The sequence below is a fragment of the Lepisosteus platostomus genome, chromosome 7 (assembly GCF_059453375.1).
Source record: "Lepisosteus platostomus isolate fLepPlt1 chromosome 7, fLepPlt1.hap1, whole genome shotgun sequence".
Lineage (NCBI taxonomy): Eukaryota > Metazoa > Chordata > Actinopteri > Semionotiformes > Lepisosteidae > Lepisosteus > Lepisosteus platostomus.
Window position 1 is genome coordinate 3930844 of NC_142617.1, and position 20381 is coordinate 3951224.

General features: G+C 49.1%; 1 protein-coding gene across 2 annotated transcripts; it reads right to left on the reverse strand.

Moving 5' to 3' along the window:
* Window positions 1–498: 498 nt before the first annotated feature.
* On the reverse strand, window positions 499–20249 carry LOC148657904 (SID1 transmembrane family member 1-like). Of its 2 annotated transcripts, XM_088638535.1 has the most exons (26): window positions 19537–20249; window positions 15216–15337; window positions 14444–14614; window positions 14083–14128; window positions 13784–13885; window positions 13582–13665; window positions 13196–13286; window positions 12782–12853; window positions 12497–12590; window positions 12158–12201; window positions 11730–11801; window positions 11037–11176; window positions 10877–10950; window positions 10567–10633; window positions 10327–10400; window positions 9916–10039; window positions 9044–9161; window positions 8347–8483; window positions 7295–7403; window positions 6440–6454; window positions 5809–5885; window positions 4874–4920; window positions 3981–4086; window positions 3551–3661; window positions 2480–2593; window positions 499–2192 (listed from the first exon to the last, which is right to left on the reverse strand). In XM_088638535.1, the coding sequence occupies exons 1-26, from the start codon at window positions 19765–19767 to the stop codon at window positions 2130–2132; spliced, it is 2505 nt and encodes an 834-aa protein (XP_088494661.1). In that variant the 5' UTR covers window positions 19768–20249; the 3' UTR covers window positions 499–2129. The 2 variants fall into 2 exon arrangements, with proteins under 2 accessions (XP_088494661.1, XP_088494662.1); XM_088638536.1 differs by lacking the exon at window positions 6440–6454.
* Between the last annotated feature and the right edge of the window lie 132 nt (window positions 20250–20381).

Genomic DNA, 20381 nt, shown 5'->3' on the forward strand with positions numbered 1-20381 from the left:
GACAGAGCCGACTTTACTTCTTGAGGAGGCTCAGGTCCTTCAATGTGTGTAGTAAGATGCTACACATGTTTTATCAGTCGGTGGTAGCGAGTGCCATTTTCTACGCAGTGGTGTGCTGGGGCTCTGGGATTAGAGCAGTAGATTCCAAAAGGCTGAACAAGCTCATCAGGAGAGCGAGCTCTGTCATTGGGTCTGACCTGGACCCCTTGGAGGTAGTGGCTGAGAGGAGAATGATGTCCAAACTGGAGGCCATCATGGACAACTTCTCCCATCCCCTCTATGACAGGCTTGCAGGAATGAAGAGCACGTTCAGCAATAGACTGATTCATCCACGGTGCGACAGGGAGCGCTACAGGAGGTCATTCTTGCCGTCTGCCATAAGACTGTACAACGCATCCACCTTGCGTCTTGGCAGAGGCAACAGCGACAGTGACCTGTTTCTGGACTAAACGCATATACACATATACTGCTACATCTGTTCTCTTTCTTTCTTCTTTCTTTTTCTTTTTCTTTTTCCCGTTTACAACCACTTTTGTGCAATATATGCCAGGGACCTGTGCAATACATTTATATTTATATTTATATCTATGGTTACATCTATATTTATATTCATACGTGTGATACGATTTTCTGTGTACTGTTCTGTTCTAGTTTCCTCTTGTGTGTCCGGACTGTGAGTAACTCTTGTATTGTATTGTATGTATTGTACTATTAGTATATAATTCGTTACACTGTGGCTGTGTTGTGTGTGTTAAGCTGCTGTTGCACTGCAATTTCCCTCATGGGATCAATAAAGTATCTATCTATCTATCTATCTATCTATCTATCTATGACGTTTGTTTGGCACAACTAGCTCATTGGCATGGCTGAGGAAAGACAGATACCAGCAATAACACACCTCCAGCTGAAGAGCAAGGGCCTACATACTGTCTGAAACAGTTTAGAACAGTTTAGAAAGCCAGGCCCTGGTAGGTCTTGGAAAATAAAAAGGCAACTCTCTCATATGTGCATGGCAGAACTTCATACAGGTCGGCACCGTTCCGACGTTACCCCCAGAGAGCCACACTGATGGAAGGAATATGTTGCAAATTCGTTTAAAACCCAACACTAGTATATGGTTGACAGCAAACCAAGAAAGATACAAGAAATTGCAGCTCTTGTCTGTCTTAATAATAATCTGTATTATACATCACAAGGCATGCTAGCCACTGTGAGGTCATCACAGCAGGCTCACAGCAGAACACTCATTCTGGGCATAGTTTTGAAGAAAGCCTCTCTCCTCCACAGGGCATTTTAGCATCCTATGAATTCCCAGCAGAGCTCAGGAAATATTCTCAGTGTGGCACACAGCAGCAAGCAATTTTCACTGCAGGACTGTGTGATAAAGCACATCAACTTAACTCCTGTCCTCAGCCAATGTGCAGATCTTCATCTGGAGCAGAGCAGTGACTCAAGGCCACGGCCATCTGGCAAACTCAGAAAGGGCTGACAGGGACACATCCAGGCAGAACTGGTAGTGCTAATGCTTGTAAAAAGGTCCTCTGTTTGGTGAGTGAATTTTGTCGGTGTAGTAAAATTGACAGAATCCCAATTTTTGAAGAATAAATTCAAACCAGCCTGTGAAAAGGCCCGCGTCCGAACACACGTGTGACGAGTGCACGCTCTGCTCTGCCGCCACAGGGATTCGGCCACAGTGGCTCGTGGGTCCAGAGCCACACGGTACCGCTCACCAGACGGAGACAAACTCTGCCGCGCCAGAAGACACGGTCAATTGCCGTGGCAGAGTTCTACTCAGTCTAGGCGTCGGGGGGGTGACGTTGCCTGTGTAGCACGCTCAGTGAAAACGAGCCCAGACACACGTGCGTCTGCTTGACAGCGACCAGGTACTCACAGGCCTGCAGCAGAGAAGGACAGCGTCTCGATCAGTTTAGGCAGCAAATCCGTTTATTTTCTGGGTGATGGTAAGAGATCGGTACCGGAGGATTCTTTACACCTCTGAGTTCCAGATGACGTTCCTCCTCGTCCTGCGGTTCTTGGCTCCTGTGCTGTAGCCCGGCAGCGTGCTGGCCCTGAGCAGACTCCAGATGTATCCTCAACCCTGGCCACCCTCTTCCCACCCTTCCTCTCGCCTAAAACACAGGGATCGTATCTCTCCTCACGTAGTCCAGGTCATCATCTAAGGTCAGGAGAACCTGAAACGGGGAGTCAAGACACACAGAGGCAGCGCCGGTCAAAAACAAAAGCGTTTGCCTGAAAAAGACAACCGGAAACAGTAAGTATAAAACAATTTCACGTTAAGCTGGTGAGAGAACCTACACTGCTGTAAAGTGGGAGGTTGCTAAGCATGTGTCATGGGGATCTGCGCCGCACACAGGGAGAGCGTCCCGCGCGTGTCACGTGTCATGTCATGCGATACGAGCGCAGCGGAGAGTTTGCTCTGGGAGGTGGTGGTGGGGGGTTAAAGAGGTCCCGCTCTCACCAGGAAGGAGAAGAACATGGCCGCCGCGGACAGGAAGTGCCAGATGTCGTGGTCATCGAAGAAGTGAAGGAGCACGCAGGGACGGTTCTGCTCCCGCGACTGCGCTGGGGACTCCTGAGGGGTCAAACACAGCAGACACACCAGGGGCTCGAGGAGCTGCTCGCCACGATTCCCCCAAAGAGGAGGTTTGATCCTAATCGGCTACTGCCAACGCACATTAGTATTGTTTAAGGTCTCAGCCGAAGGGCAGAACCCCCTACAGAACAGTGTCCCCCGTCACCATACCAGGATACTGGCCCGGAGCTTGTGGTTCAAAGGTTAGGACGCTGCTGGTCCAGCAGCAGCAGGTTTTCCTCCCATCCCAGTGCTGACCAGGCTCAGCCTGGATGAGTGTCTGAGAGCTGACCACACTCCTGATAAACTGTCAGCAAAATATATTAGCATCACAAAATGCGCTGCAAGTCATATACAGTCATATTCGTTAAAGGATAAGGTCACTTGATTAAAAAAAATTGTTTAATTTTTTTATTAAAATCGTCATTGTTTCTCAGAAAAGACCTCCAACTCTCATGGCCAGCTGTTGTTTCCATTGGCCTTTAACCCAAGATGTACAGCCAGGCCTCAAATCCACTCTTTCAATTACATTCACATTGTTACTTACTGGAGAAGTGCTGGACAAACATTTTTCTATCAGCATTTATGTAGGTGGCAATATTTTGAAGATAACACAATTACTGTTTTGTGGAAGCATAATGTTCACAAGGAAGTGTGAGGCTGGCACACAGTTCTACAGTGTGAAACATTCAGCCAATACTAGCAGGGCTATGCAGAAGACATGACCAGATAAGAAAGGTTACATACTGAAGGAGGCTCTTCTGCCTAGTTAATTAATGTCATTGCACGCAGCTAACTGATCCAAGGATCTCATCCGGATGCCTCTTTATAGATCGTATGGAATCTGCTTCAGGACCTGGACTAGCTGGCTTTCTCCCATGAACCCTGGCGTAACAGAGGGCTTCCTGCACAACTGCACAAGGCCGTCAGATGTGTGGCTCAGCTGCAGCTGCTCACCTCCCAGCTGGTCAGGTTCTGAAGGAAGAAGTAAAGGGCAGCCACCCACATCACTGCCGTGGCAACGATGCAGAACAGTGGGATGGGCCTCAGGCTCTCCGAGCTCCGGAGCTGTCAATCAGAAGTGCACAGGAAGTCGGGTGAGGGCAGGAGACACCGGAACCTTCCGGAACAAGAACGGCTTTCTCCGAGCGACAGGGAAAAGAAAAAGTTGCTTACAGCACTTTCAACACGGTGAACTTTTATAGCACATGGAAAACCAATCCGAAGATTTGGGTATTTTGGTGCCAAACAACAGGTCCCTGTGAGGAGGGTGTCACATCGGTGGGCACGCAGGGTTACGTTACCTCAAAGGCAGGTCCGTGACTTGAAACATTCTTCCACATCAGAGCACCCAACCCTCCCCCCAATACCTCCCCGGAGCTCTCACCTTCATGATGATGTAGAAGGTCAGGTACAGCAACAGGTTGCAGATGAAAATACCGAGGAGGTAAGAAGCAAAATCCTTTGGCTTTAATATCAGCCCAACAACAGCACTGCAACAGAGCAGAGAGCCTGAACTGAACCGAGCTGAACAAACAAACCACACTGCAGTGCATCATCCCTGGCCTGACTTCAATGGGAAAGTCAGTTAAAATCACAACTGGCATGTCACTGAAACACAGAACACGCCCTTGTATCATTAAAGACTGAGGCGAACAGGGTCCTTTCACAATGTTCGTTATCTGGTATGTTTCCTGGTATGCGATAAACAGGACAAAACCTAAAAAGATGAGTTAAGAAGACTTAAAGCGAACTAAAATATGATTCAGAAACAAATATAATCATTCTTTACATCAACGACATTTACAGTGTGTCACGATGTTTCTTAGCGTGTCCTGAATCCATTAATCCATCATGCTGTGTGCTCTGAAAGACAGCATGCAGGAATTTCTTTGGCAATTTCTTATTTCTTACATGCTTCTTTAGGATGAAAACATCACAAACAAAACGACGTATCAAAACCCTCGTTGTTCCACAACTCTGGCCTTCCAGGAGTCACCATCCTTAAACATCATTGAGAAGTCATTACATTAATCCTTTCAAGCACTATACAAGAACAGTAAATGTGTCCTTCAAGCCCTAAATCGGCTCAAAGGACAAACGGTGACTGTCTTTGCCTTTGGGCTGCATGCCCTCTTCCGTTCCAACGATTCACAGAAGTGAGAAGCAAACTACCGTACAAAAAAACGCTTTCAAACTGAGGAGATTTAAAGTTGACAGTGCACAGATCTGTGATGTTATTTTTTGATTGATCACATACTGTAGTTTAGCTCTACTTACAAAGACCAATTGACGAGATTGCCCAGGATCAGGAGAACCATCCTGTCCTGCAGCAGTGGAAAGAGACATGTTAGAAGCACGCTACATCACAGCAAGCTGGCTCGCTTCTACTTTTCTTGCATTTATGCTGAGGTTTTGCAACTATAAACAACGGAAGAAGAACGTAGACAATCTTCATCTGACAAAATTGACCACAACTAATTGCTTTGCATAAAAAAAACATTTTAGTGCTGACCTAATGGTAGCTTAAAAAAAGGAATTATTTGGATTCATCCAAGTTGGAATGTTTTTTTAAATAATTTGTGCTCTACTGTTTATCCATGATTCCCCCATGTGTTGCTGGAAACCCCTGGTCAGTGTCTATCCTGGAATCCCAGGGCTCCTGGTGGAGATACTCGCATGAGCACACTGTGACACCTTGCCAGTGTGTATTTTGTGTATTTTGTAGCTGAACAGAAACCACAGCACCCGAGAACCCCCCCCCAAAGGCAGCACGCAAGCTCCAGACAGAAGGTGCTGGGATCAAGCTGCTGACTGCGCCATCTCTTTGCTATTTATGTTTTTGCAAGAGCTTTTCGGTGTGCTCAAGTGTGTCTGAGGCCTATTCCTTACAGCCCGAGCACGAGCTGCGGTCTGGTTTCTGCAGCCACACATGAGCTGTATTTTATACACTTGCATTTCCCCGGTCTCATGCATTTGACATAGCAAAGCATGCCTCCAATCCACACAAATCCAACACAACAGGAATATGTGTTTTCCTGCTTGTTTTTTATTCCATTTCAAAGGTCAGTAGGACAGGTTTGCAAATATTGATCTGGACTCCTATTCCACCTGATACTTCACTTGTGAGCTGGCAACAGAGTCTCCTACTGAAGAGGACTGAATAAAGATAATTCTATAATTATTTACAATGGAGAAATAGCAGAGTGCCTTACCATGTACATCGGTCTGTTACACTGCTGAATGCAATCGTTGTACAGGACCATCCCAATGCGCCTGAAGGTCCCAATATCTGCGGGATGAAATGAACAGCACTTTACCTCTGTCTCTTCTGACTCCTAGCCCTTACACAGGCTGAAACAAAATGCAATCAGTCAAACTACTGCCACCAAACTACACTGCACTTCATTCAGTAAGAAATGAGATGTCTGCATTGTAGATGAATGCCAGCTGCTCACAAATTGATCCAGGATTTTATTTTACTCCTTTACTGAGAAAGGCACCAATCAGAGGGCCAGAAATACATTAGTTTATAATGTCCCTGATCTGATCAGAAGTCAGATATTAAAATGTCACACAAATAAGGGCAAAACTGCTGTCTTGTGGATTCTAACTTCAACATTATCCAACCAGATAGATTGGTTGCAAATCAGAGAGGGTCATGTGGTCTTCCTCATGTTCTGAACCTTTGAGTGAGACATTCCTTCCTTTGAAATCAGTAGGCAACTTCTGCATGACACATGGGTTTTCTATCCCTAAAGGAAATTGCACTGGGTTGAGATAAGCACCTGGAGCACAAGACAAAATGAAATGAACTAACACTAACGTGCTGAGTGCAAGCAATACCTGCATTCGAAACATCTTCAGCAAGGGAAAGAAAGAGATACAGCATAATGTCAGAAGGCAAGTAACAGTCCCCTAATAATCAAACTGTAAATTAATTAAAGACCAGATGATGTAACTAGAAATAAATTCAATCCATACACACACAGAAGCCACAGACAGACCCGTGTGCAGTTCACATTTCCACATCCTGTTGTAATGCAGCCATTAGGTTCATGGAGCTGCACACTCCCTGGACCTGATAGATTTACAGCTAACTCAATCTGAACAGAGAACATGGCATCTGGCTTTTGCACAGGCTACGTGTTTCTGGTGTCACTAATCAGAAACACAACCACCACCACCATGTCCCCCCCCCCAGAAAGTTATTGCATTAATAAAGGAAATGGAACATGTGGTTTTAGTGCTCATAAGATTTTGTATCTTTAGCAATCTATTGCAGTGTGAGTACAGAGGTATGGAAATCTACTGCTCGACATTTCCTCCAAGTACAGATTCCTCATGCACCACCGGAAACAAGAGTACAGTTAGATTTCTGGCTACCCCATCTCGGAGTGGTGCTAGATTTAGAGCTGAGGTTTAATGTTAGGATTGAGGGACTGAGGATTGAGGATTCATGTCAGGCCGAGAGCGTGGTTGGTGTGCAGGTTTGGGATTAGGGTTGGAGCACGGGGAGTTGAGTTAAGTGCTCGGAGGTCTAGTTTTGGGTTTTGGGGGTGTACCCCAGGAACCGAAGCTTAACGGTGTTTGAATACCAAGGTTTTAGGATGTGGATTTGGGTCAGGTGGGGTAAGAACTGTGACCTCAGGGCTGGGGCACAATCCAGAGGCAGGAGCCGGCCATCGGAGTGGCACGTACCGATCTTGAACCTGCCCATGTAGTAAATCTGAGTGCTGAGGGCCAGCGACGCCGAGACGTGAATGATGGAGAAGAGGATCCAGAACCACTCGGCGTTCTTCCCGAAGATCTGGAACAAAGCAGCGGGTCAGCTGGAGCGGGAGAGCGCTGGCCCTGCGTGGGATCTGTCCTCACGGAAGAGCAGGACAGAATATTCCAGTGCATGGTCCTGACACTGCCTGCAGAGCAACATCTGGACACATCTGGTCCTTTCTACATTCATCCAGCCCACTAATATGGCATAATAGCTGGAAATAGTGCAGGGCACAGTAACAATGAAAGGGTGTGCTCTGTTTATTTATGTGATTACGCTACACTGCTGTGCAAAACGCTTAGATAGTTTGTGTTTTTCTATTCCTTTCACCCAGGGATTTTCCTTATTTATGCAGAAACAACTCTATGCTCATCTACTAAAATTTTAGCCTTTATTCATTTTAACTCGATTGAAGCTAAGAGAGAAATAAAAATGACAATGTGTCATTTAGATTTGATCCACAGCTACGTCAACACTTCTTGATGTCTGCTTGCATATAGTTTGCCCCGAGATGAATAACTTCAAGTGAATTAAACAGGACTACATCACAAGCTTGGATTCTTCTCACCAAAACCCAGCTGTATAAATAACATTCAAAGTTTCTAAACAGCAGAAAACACGAGGACAGGCTTCGGGTAAATTGTTGATGCTCACAACATAAACATATTGTAACTACTGACTGCATCTAAGACATGCATATACTGTACAGTGTACATACCTAGCAAACATTAAATGCATTTTAGATTAATATATAAAATCTGTTTTTGTTGTTAATGCCCATCCACATAGTTGGGTCTTAATCCATTACTTTCCTTCAGATTCGTTGTTCACATTGCAATAGGGAGGATTTTTTCAATTGGACCTTCTTTGACATTAGTAAGTAATGCACTGAGATGTCAAGGACAAAGTGTCCAGCCTGCCCGTAAACGAGCTGCGTTTTGCTCTTGAAGAAACTGCGGGAGAAGGAGCTGGCTCTTACCACGCCCAGCACGGCCAGGAAGATGACCATGGCGAAGGTGGCATAGGCGAAGTAGGCGCTGGCGTTGACGTCGGGGTGACGGGTCTGATAGAGCTTCAGCATGCACAGCCCCGCCAGCATGTACATGAACGAGGTGTCTGGGGAGGTGTCAGCGTGCGAGTTAGTGGCACTAACAGCACAATACAAATCATCTGTGTAGGGGAGTGTAATCCATCACTGCCACAAGTTACTGGTGTAAAGAACTACTTCTTAAAATAAGAAGAAGAATTTGGGGAAAACAAATTTGAAAATAGTCATTAGTCATCCATGCAAAGTAACATCACATCTTTAAATGGCCATTTCCTACATCATCTTATTCATTTGCAATCGTAATCCCTTAGTCAGGTAACCTGTACCTGCAATGGATTACTTTCTCCGACTCTGGAAGTAATAGCCCTAATACAGTCCTAGTGTAATAACAGTAGTCAGAGTAGCGGCGTTAGCGATGTTAGTAGAAGCCCGAAAGGTATCTGAGACACTGTAGCAACATCATTAACAGCAGCTGAAGGTATCAGTCTGGTAGCAGCTGGAATAGCGCCTGCAGTAGCCATGGCAATGGCAGTAGCAGAGGAGGAGTCCAGCAGCAGCAGAAGAAGGGATGTACTGTAGGTAGAAAAGAAGCCCTTCTGCTTGTTCGGACCTTGTGCTCATTCCTTACCGAACTGGAAGTTGGAGTAGTTGGGGCAGACGTGGTAGCAGGAGCTCAGCACCCCCTCCATCATCAGCGCAATGGCCATGGCGTAGAAGAGGCCAAAGTGCTTGGGGATGCCGTACTCCTGTCAGGAAGAGAAACCCGGAGAATCTGTTCCCAGCAATTCCGTGGTGGAACTGTGCCAGCGGTTACAGACCAAAATCCACCGGGCTGCATGGGCTGCCTGCCCTCAGATTCAAACTCTGGCAGGGGCATGTCAAGTGTACAGATATAATAATGTAATAATGTTTCTTTATTAGCCCTATACAATTTCTTGCATTAGGAATTCGTCTTTTCGCATACCCCAGCTTTTCTCCATGGAGACACAGACACACAGACAGGGAGAAGCTTGGGGTCAGAGCGCAGGGTCTGCCATTGTACAGCGCCCCTGGAGCAGTTGGGGTTAAGGGCCTTGCTCAGGGGCCCAACGAAGTAGGATTCCTCTGCCGGCCGCGGGATTTGAACCGGCAACCTTCCAGTCACAGGCGCAGATCCCGAGCCACAGAGCCACCTCTCCGCCCATATAGAAACTACAGGAGTCTCTGCCATTATCTGCTTAGCTCAAAGCCGAGAGGGTCCCTGATGAGGCCAAGCTACCAGACTCTCTTTGAAGTGCAAGGTGTGGGTTTGCATGCATGTTACACCCATGTTAATATAACAGGGCTACATGTATCATGTTGTCCACCATAACCTGCATTTTCCTGACTTGCTACACTCCCTGGCTTGTTGTTGGCTGACCCCAGGTGGACCGCAGGCGAAAGGGAAGCGGGACAGTGGCTTTGCAAGCGGGAAGGGAGCAGTCTCTCAAGCTTCTGATCGAGTTTCAAAGGCGCACTCACCAAGGCATACACATCGCGGGACTCCAGCGCCCTCTGGTGGAGGATGTCTCTGCGCAGCACGATCAGCAGGAACAAGAATCCCAGGAGCACGTATCCCACGTTGCTCAAGATGTTATTGAAGGCACTGAAATAAGTATGAGCAATGGCAAATCGCACGCTTTGCCGCATTGTATAACTTATGTCCCTAGCATAAAAATAACTACACCTGTATATCCCTGCGTTTAAAAACACACATTCAGGAAACTCTGATGTTTATTTTCGTATTTATTCCAGTTCCGTTAGTTAAGCCTAAATGTAGGCGGCAGTGCCATCTAGTGGAGCTTAATGAAAAAGGATTCGCCAGGTCCCGCCGTGCGTCTTCCGAGTTTCTCTCCCACAGGCCGGAAGCACGACAAACTGCTGGGTCCTCACCTTAACACCCCCAGAGGATGGGCACACAGGAAATTGTAGTAACAGATGTCTTGGTTCCCCGTGACATTCACCACCTATTGCATACACACAAAAAACAGCCATTTAAGAAAAGAACGACCAGTGCAGCGCAACAGCACGAGCAAGCGACCCGGCGGGGTGACTTCTGAGTGGCCGCGGCTGGACACTGCAGCGGGTAACGGCACAGGGGCGGCCGCCGGTCGGACTGCGGCAAGGTCTCACCGTCTGATAGGTGATGACCAGCTGGACGACCGGCAGGGCGTAGAACACCGCGATGGTCGAGATGTTCCTGGAGAGAAAGAGGCAGGGAGGGGGAGGCTGAGAGCACGAAGGGGAGCCGAAAATAAAGCGAAACCTCGTGAGGCGCTGGACCTGACTTACCAGCGCTGTGTGACACATCGGCCTAGGAAAGATGCTACTCAATTTAATACGCTAACTGTAAGAGACTCATCAGGGACTAATGTCCAGTTTACTTAAGGCTCTCATTACAATATCCCATCTCCGACATGTACCCAGCTTAAAACGTTCTCACCAGAAGTAGATCTTGTACTTTTTGCTGACTGTTTTGCTGTCTTTCCGGGACAGGTCCGACACGTACAGGAAGGCCTGAAACGGGAGACAGAGGCCAGCTGAGTTCTGGGGACGGGCACGGCCTGCGGCGCGGCTGAGGGGACAGGGGCGTCGGCGCTGACCTGGCTCCTGTGCAAGGAGCTCTCCCGCTCCAGGTCCCGCAGGGCGTGCACGGCCCCGTCCTCGTCCTCGGAGCTGTCGGGGCCGGAGCGGCAGTGCAGCCCCTCCCTGGGCGCGGGGCTGGGCGCGGGGCTGGACTCGTCTGCGGAGAGAAGGCAGCTCACAGCACCTCGGCCTCCGACCCTGCCGCCACGGACCAATGAGAGCTCACGGGACCAGCGCGTCTGTTGTCTCCATGCGGGTATGACGCGTGCCCACGCCGCTCCACCCCACCGGTTCGTCCCCCAACACCTGGGCTCGAACCCGGGTGTCCCACATAACGCAACAGGGAACCAGCCGAGTGGGCTTAAGGAGACCCCCCCCAGCCCAGGCGGCTGAGGTCCCTGCTCCGCGCAGGGAGGGCGATGACATCACCATGTCCAAACTAGCTCCGCTATACAGGTGTTGCCGACCAGCAGGATATCGAGTGGATGAACAGTACAGGGGAAAGGTCTGCTGGGAGAAGAGGCCATGACAGCCATGCGACTAACTCTAGAAGTTCTAACAACAGCCCTGATTACTGTATTCCAGCCCCCGAGCATCAACTCTTCTAGCTGGCCTCGATGCCCCTGGGGGGAGTTAGAAATGTTGCTCAGAAGCAGCTGCGTGATGCTCTTTGCCAGTGATGCGTGCTCAGCAGGAGGAGGGGAGCTCACCTATGGCGCCATAGGTCCCTCCCTCTGGGGTGCCACTGGCGATGGGGTGCGAGGATGCCACCGAGCCCTCCCCTACAGGAGAGGGAGAGAGAACGAGGGAGACAGGGCGAGATCAACACCCAGAGCGACAGAGGCAGATCCAAGCATCTGTGAGCAGTGAAAGCTTTTCAGGTCATGGTCTTCTTTAACTTGCCATCGTCTAGCAGCTGAGGATGTATGCTTTTTTATCAAACTCTTTTCCAAAGCTGCAGAGCAAAGCCAGTCTAATGATTTGGCCGTTTCCTGTTCCCGAAGTACACATGGAACAGGAAACACACTTCCTCCTAGAGAGAGTGCCACCTCGCACACCTCAAGTGTGCAGACGGCAGTAACCACAGCCATGGTTCCCCGATCTACAAGCCAAATCCGAGTCCAGAGCTACCACTCACCGTCATCTTCGTCGGGGCTATACACACCTTCCTTTCTCTGAATCCTTGAAAAGCGATCAGAAGGAGAGAAAAATCATTCAAACAGACGACTGCATCTGAATCTGAGCATGCAATGAGAGCAAATCACACGTCCTACTTTGTCATTAATATTACTTTATCATTTATTACTTCAATAGTACTGTAGCACCACTGTTATTTGAACAGAGTTTAGAACGGGATCTGTCCATGTGCTCTTCTTGATCACAATTCATATTCATTATAGCGCTGCAGCAGACCTGTTCTGTAGCACTGGGGGTGCTCCTATTTTGTCCCGTTCAGGAAAGGAGGGAAAAGACGTACCTCATGTAATGGACAAAGGCCACGATCAGGGCACTCGCGTAGAACAGCAGGAAGATGAGCAAGGAGAAGAGGATGGCATGGATGTACACCCTCTCTGACGGGGGGGGGCGGAGTGCAGAGCATGGAGAGAGAGGGAGAGGGGGGGTCACTCGTGTCCACTCGGGGGGGTGCTCTCATGACAAGCAAACGCAGCGCGCTGCACGGTTTCGTTCACGTGTGCTTGATGACACTGTCTGCCGCGAGGAAGCTGCAGGAGGAAACCGCGGGTCTGCGGCGCGCACTCACTGGTGGCAGACGGGACGATGGTGACGCCGAGCCCCTTGACCCTCTCCTCCTGCCAGGTGTGGTTCCCTTTGCCTGGCAAGAAAGAGCGAGACGATGAGTCCGCCGCCCCCCAGAGGCTCGGACAGCCGCGGCCGTGTCTGATCACTTCGTGCACAGTCACACTCCCAACCTCCTCAGTGCCCACCAGCTCAGTTAATGGAGGCACGCGTGCTTCGTAGAAAATGGGCAGGAGAAATAACTCAACCCGCTGCAGGGTTCGTCTTTCCTTGTTACTTCAAAAACCCGCAGGGCTGAGAGTAACTTAAAATTCTCCCTGGCTAAACAGCTGGAAGCAGCAATCATGGCTGCAACTGGCTGCTCCTGGCCGCAGGGAGAGCCGAGACCATGGAGTCAGAAGGACAGAGCAGAGCTCACCTTTTGTGGAGGGGAAAGTTCCTCCGCAGGCGTAGTCTTCAGGCTTAATGACAAACACAACGTAGAACTTCCCTCCGGGGAAATCCTTCCTCTGCCGGAAAAAAAAAACACGGAGTGAAAGGGACAGGTAGAGGCAGGACGGAGACGGCGGCCCGTCTCAAACCTGCCGTAGGTCACGCGACCCCGCTGCAGCGCAGGGCTCACCCTAGGGAGCTGCACAGTCACGCACGAAGGCCATGCGGGCCCCGGTCTCACAGTCCAGCTCTACCACTGGGGCTCCGGTGACGCAGGACCAGTGCTTGCTCTAACAGGCACCCCCCGGACGAGGAGGCAGCGACCCGGCCGGAACCTGAGGCCCGGGCCTTTTCTGCTCATGGACCTTTTACCTGCACGGTGATGGCAGCTTTCAGGGACATGGACTGGTAAACCCCAATGAACTCCACATTGTAATCCAGGTCATACACCGGGCACTGGAACAGAAAAGATGGCAGTCAGGCGGGGCAGCGTGCACTCTCGTCGGGTAGCTCCTGACATTCCTGTCGCGTCCCTGGTGCAGTGATGGCGGGGGGGGAGCCACCTCTCACTCACCACTATGTCCTGTACAGACACCACAGCACAGGGGTCCGCCCGGCGAGACACCACCTCGATCGCAACGGAGTCCACCCCCTCCGGGAACTCGTACAGAAAGTACTGCGCAGGGAAACAAGGGAAAGGACCGGCTTGGTAACACTGATGTGTCCTTTTTCACAGAACGGTTCGGAGCATACGACATTACCAACAGGACACGTGAAAGAACATCACTCTTTAAATGACAATTAGAGGAGTGCCAGGCAAATCTATAGCCTCTCATACTCACAGACTCCTGTGACCAAAGCCCCAGCACTTACCATGGGCTGGGAAGGTGTTGCACTGAATTTAAACTCCACTCCAGTCCTACGGGACAAAAGGGCAGAATACAATGATTGCTTATAATGTTGTCTAACAATACAAGTTAGAAAAAAGTATGCTATTATGTCTGAACCTAATGTGTTTTGCTGCATCCAATCTCATGAATAATTGTATTCCATGTGACCCAGGACCCCTCATTCCAGAACCATACTCAGTCTCACGATGATGACCGTAAAAATCAATTCCCCTTCCATCAAGGGACTGCACAGTCTCAGGCATTTAGATCATGCAGTGTGTGAGTACCACCCGCTCAGAGCAGTCTGACGTTAACTCTGAGATGAGAGGGGGGCATGTTCTTACTCCAGCCTGAAGTGGCTGACTCGCTGCACCAGCAGCTCGTAGCGGATGTTGAACGGAGCCATGGTTGCCACGTCGATGAACAGGAACTGCTCTGATGTCACTTCCTCCGACTGGGGCTCCAAGGGACACAGTGTGCGGCTCACTTCCTGATAGGTGTACATTCTCTGATAACTACAAAAAAGAAATCATTTAACAAGGCACATTTTTTATTTTAACCTAATTTATTAGGGATGCTGGTCTTATTCAGATGACTGGTTCTACAACTTCAATATTTCCGTAACTGTAACCGTAAATCTTAAAGCAGGCTGCTAGAAAGCTGGTCTACACTTTGTGCCTCAAGGCGTTTGGCATTATTCTCTAGGGACTCTTTGTTTGTTTACTTTGACTTTTATTCGCCATTTAAACCTTATCCCAGTTGCACTGGATCTGGCACTGAAGCAGAGGTGCTACAGCGAGGCCAGATCATTGATCAACGAGGAAGGTGTCCAGTACCCAGGGAGAAAACACACAAATGCACAGGACCATGCAGGCTCCACACAGAAGGCACCCCAGTCCAGAATCTAGAGCTCTGAGGCAGCAGTGCCCTCAGACAGGCCACCACAAATGGCTTTACTGAATCATTTGCTATTACTAATGATAATATTGTTGCCTGTGGTTGGAAAAGAACCCTCTGACGTATTTTATCAACGCTCATGGAAAGGGAAGGCAGGACACGCTTTCCCCCGATCATGGTGATGGAAGGCCTTTCCCAGCGGGGGGCGCTGCTCCTTACAGGCCTCTCAGCACCAGTGGGACCTGCCAGGACAGCACCGCCTTCTGCTGCCGCACGACGAAGATCACGGGGTAGCGCGGGTCATCGGAGCCGGCGCTGACGTACACCCGCACGGCGTCCACCTGCAGGGGGCGACAGAGGGGCGTGAGCCAGGCCAGGGAAAGGGGGTACTGTATGTAATTACCCTGCTACCTCAGGAACAGCCCACAGACCATAGGGGTTCCTACATGCAGCTCACATCAAGAGCGCAGGGAGAAGACGGCAGTGATTGAGGCTCAGAGCCTCGGCACCACAGCCATGTGCCTTATAGAAGAGTCTGTCCCACCTGTGAGCTGAGCAGGGCACTCTGATCTCCACCAGGCCTGCACTGCCCTGCCTGCCAGCTCCATCATGCCCAGCACTGTCCCATTCGATGGAGGCCCACAATGGAGTCGCTGCACAGCTGGGGGAGTACTGGGAGTGGCACCCCAGTAAAATATACCCCCTTTTCCACGTTCCCCTGCCATTCCTCATGCAGCAGGATTTCAACTTCCAGGGCTTCTGCTGGAGCTCTGCGGGCCCTGCCGTGTCCTCTTGAGCGGTTCTCAGGAAGCAGGTCTCAGAACTGCCACTCAGTCTCCTCGTGCGCTTTGAAAATAGTTCAGAGCCAATCCGTTGCTTTGCTTTACTCGAGCCTTACAGTACACAACTGTCAGGGAATCCTAGTCAGCAACTCAGTTTTAATGAATTTTTAAAAAGAATTCGTCTCTTCTGTTTCAACCTGTCCTCCACTTTCATCGTTCCCCTCATTAGCTAGATCTCAGAAAATGAATGCTGATTAGCCAACATAATTAAAAGCAATTATCCTTCACCCCAACCACGAATTGCAGACATTAACACTAGAATGACTCCAGGCATCCATGGCAACGGTTCAATAACACAGAATTATGCCATAGTAACCCCTCAAGGCAACCCAGCTGAAAAGTCTTCCTCTAACTGCTAGAAATAAGATAAGAGCACTTCATTGGCCACATGCAATTTCTTGCATTAGGAATTTCTCTTTTCACAGAGCACTGCACTGCCCCACAAATACACTAGGTACTGTGTAGCAGAAAGCTTCAGATATCTAATCTAGTGCCTTCTGCCAGAGTCAAGCATAGAAAAAAATAGAAAGAGGAGAGAAACAAGATATGAGTCTGAAAAGAGGCAAAGATCAGAGATTTGGAAAGTCACAATCAAGAACACCATGAGCACTGCCTGAGCCAGATGGACATGTGTGGGTTGGCTCCCTGATAAACCTCACATGTTCTCAACCTCCTCAGCACATGGTTTTAGCTTTTGTGCACGCCTTTCAGTGACATAGTAAGCATCCCATGAATCATACAGGAGAGATACAGCACTGTGCCACTTTTTAGTTTTTTGTTTCTAGTTTTCTCTTCACAGTCTTGATCAAGCAGCTGGGCTGAGCACCACAGCCTGCCTGCAGTAACATATTGACTGGACAAACAGATCCCCTGTTAGCCTGAGTCTTAACTAAACACTGGTGTCTGAGAACATCAATAGCGATAAGCAGGCAAGATAAAAAAAGCAGCTTATTCAGCAAGCCTGATCACTGGAAAGTGCTAAAAAGATTTAAGCGACATGAGTCAAGCCTCCTGAGGGAATGGGGCTGAATCAATGAGGAGTCGTGGTCACACATGCCCAGAGCTCTTGTGTGTGTACGGTACGTGAAGCACAGAGCCTGCTCGTGTGTCTATACCCAGGAGAAGATCCACATAGTCTATAATTATATAGGAAGCCATGGTTTATTCCAGAAAACGCTAGCAATATTTACTAGCCCCACAGCTTATTCTGGTGGTTACCATGAGCTACAGTAAGTCTGCACCATGGTCTAATGGACTGAACCATGACATTTACCAGTGTAAATCATAATCGGCAAGGGATAATGTGATAGTCCCTCTCAGTATAAGATAAGATCACTTTATGGGCCATATACAATTTGAGACACAGAGACAGGAAGAGAAACTGGGGGTCAGAGCGCAGGTTCAGCCATTTATACGGCGCCCCTGGAGCAGCTGGGGTGAAGGGCCTTGCTCAGGGGCCCAACGGAGTAGGATTCCTCTGCCGGCCACAGGCGCAGATCCTGAGCCACAGAGCCACCACCACGCCCGTATCTTCCAGTAGATGTTAAATCTCTCCCTGGGTCCTCTGGCTCCCCAGTGCACAGCGGTCAGCGTGAGTACACACCACTGCGGCTCTGGACAGCGTGCTTGTGTTTGGGTAGTGGGCGCAACAGCTAGGGTACGTGTCTTTGAGCTACAGACACAGAGGACCGAACTGCAGCTCTGTTCCGCCGAGACGGGCCCAGCGATCCGATGAGCAGTGTAATCCCTTCTGCAGCCTTCGCGGACCCCGGCAGCTGCTTCCCCACCTGTTAGAGAGCGAAGGGCCGAACTGCAGCGTGGCTGGATAGTGATGACTGCGCCAGTAACGCTCAGGTTCACATTCCCAGCTAAGTCATAGCTCCTCGTTTAAATCCTTGCTACTAGGTGTGGTCGCTTGCTACGAAAGAACAAATTAAGACCAAAAGCGTGCACCACTTTCTACACAGCAGCAACAGTTTTAGTTGTGTGAAAATAATACCATTACCCCACACACATCATTATTTATAAAATAATCTAAAGAAAATATAACAATCAGTACTAAACATTTATAAGTTGCTATTGTTTTTTAATATTGTGCTGTATTCTGTTATGTGTATTCTGTGAGAAATCAACGTCCAGTTACCTGGCAGTGATTAATTCACAAAGCTTTACTGAAGAATTTACACTGGGATAAATCATCAGTAGTCTGTACTGCAGTGGCACTCTATATTGTAAACATAATGAGACATTCAAATACCCCAGCTTAATTAGAATGTTATACAAATGATTCTGTTAACAACACAACGCAATTACCATTTGAAAGCACTCAAACCAGCTCCTGCAGAAATTGATTAAAGTGGTGAGGACACGGGGGGCCAGGCGGGAGCTCATCAAAGGTCAAACGTCAAAGGTCAGAGAGAGAAAATAGGCTGATCTCCTTATCAACGTATAAGTTCACTATTCGTGGTCAGCAAGCATTCATCGGGAAAGGTCTGATTGGGATTCAAGCTATGAGCCTGTTTGAGCACCGTCAGCGTGACAGCGTGCGCTAGCCGCAAAGGAACAGGTCGAGGCTAATACACTCTGAGAAGCAGAAAAAAGAAACGCAACGTTTCGGCTGTTAAACCTTCTTCAGCTTTGCTGAAACAGCCGTTCCAGACTAATATCTCGCTTAATTAATGTTTCACATTCATATTTACATATCACGGCCTTAAACGTGTTACACACTGTATATTCGCCATCTGGGCAGTCACGAATGTCTGCTTTATTCAAATATCTCTGTGCCTAGAGATTTTATTTAACTGACAGTAACACTGCTTGTGTCTTATGTGTTGGGCTCACGGGAGAGGAATGATGTTTCCCGCCGCACGGGATGATACGAGGAGCAGACAGGTGCTTAAAACACAAATCACTACCAATTACATCGCGAGAGAACGTCGTTGAGGAATTGTAGAGGAACCCTGCACCTAGACAGCGCAGCCAGGTGTGGTAGGAGCCGGTAAAACAGAGCCTCGGCCCAACAGGTTTGGTGCGTCACCCTTAAATCATCAACTTTCTCAACACACAGAACACGTCCAGTTTCCTGCTGAGGCAGACGATCGGCGCAATTAAGCGTTTTAAAGAGACTAAGCAACGAGAACACCCCTTACTCGGCCTGAGGAACAGAGAGCCTGTCTCTCGATCATGTTCTATGTGTTTGTAAATGTCTGTAATTCATCGGCCATGCAGAAAAAAGCCGTTAGTGTTGATCTGAATACCACGGCGCTCTAGTTCTGGAGCCCCACAGTTAGTCACTTCTGACTTCATCGGATCAATTCATTTACTCAGTCGATTTCAAAGCGACCTGTAAGAGCCGCTGGATGGCTCGCTGTACTGTGTAGATGACTGACTTTCAATTGCCTTGAAGACGGATCGCATTCCTTTAACGAGCACCCTTAATGGAAACTGCTACATCCCGGTTATCCTCCCCCTGATGTTTATTGGATTTTCTTTGATTGCTATTAAAGCAAAGTCATTTCTAATAGCAAATCTGGGGGGTGCAATATTTAGTTCGCTAAGCCCAGCAAAGATGCACCTTATCAAGCCACACGCAAAAAACAAAAACAAAACATGCACTTGAATTCTGTACCTAAAAGCAGCTGCGTGGCATTAGGATAAGGATAGATGTGAAGCAGATAACAGGAGGAACCCGTTCTCACCTCGCCGGGCTTTGTGCTGTAGTTAAAGGTATAAATCTCCTCCACTTCCCGGTTCACAAAGCCGGAGTAGATCCGATTGAATTCGGCTCCTTTAGCCGCGGGTGCGACCGGGTTGTTGTGATTCTCCAGCCCCCCGATGCTCCGGCAGAGCGCAGCGAGGACGAGCAGCGACGCACACGAAGAGAGAGGCGGGTGCCGTCCTCTCGGTACCCCTCGCCGCCTTCCCGTCATGATGGGCGAGCTGCCCCGGTCCGATTCGGCTCCGGGTCCGGGTCCAGACGGGCTGCCGAGCAGCGAAGGAGGGTGAAGCCAGAAGATGAGGAGAAGAAGGAGCCGCCGTCACGCTCCCCACGCAACCCCTGCGTGTCGAGTCCGCGTCTGTGATAACAGCGCCGAGTGGAGACGAACTGGAGGCGATTGCGGTTTCTCTCCAGCGCTGCCCACTACATGCGCGCAGGCTTCCAGTGTCATCTAATAAAACATTGATACCTCCTAGACTGGTGCTACAGAGGCAGGCGGCCAGGGGGGATGCTCTCTGCGCCCTTCCCTGGAGGATTCTCATTTCCAGCCAGCCTCATTAAAGACGTGTAAACACATTTTGAATGGTGGTGTTTTTTTTTTTGTCTTGATTTATTTTATTTATTTATTTTGGCCCGTCCGTCGCCTCAGCAGTTTCATTCCTGGACGCGGCGCAATTGAAGAGTGGTGCTCGCCAATACAGTGACCGTGGGGTGCTTTAATCTGCGCAGACCAGGGATAACACCTCCTTTCTCCATCCACACCTTCTTTCTAACCTTGCAGAAACAGGCGTGGGGCGGTTGTAGGGCGCTTGTTTTGAATGTTTC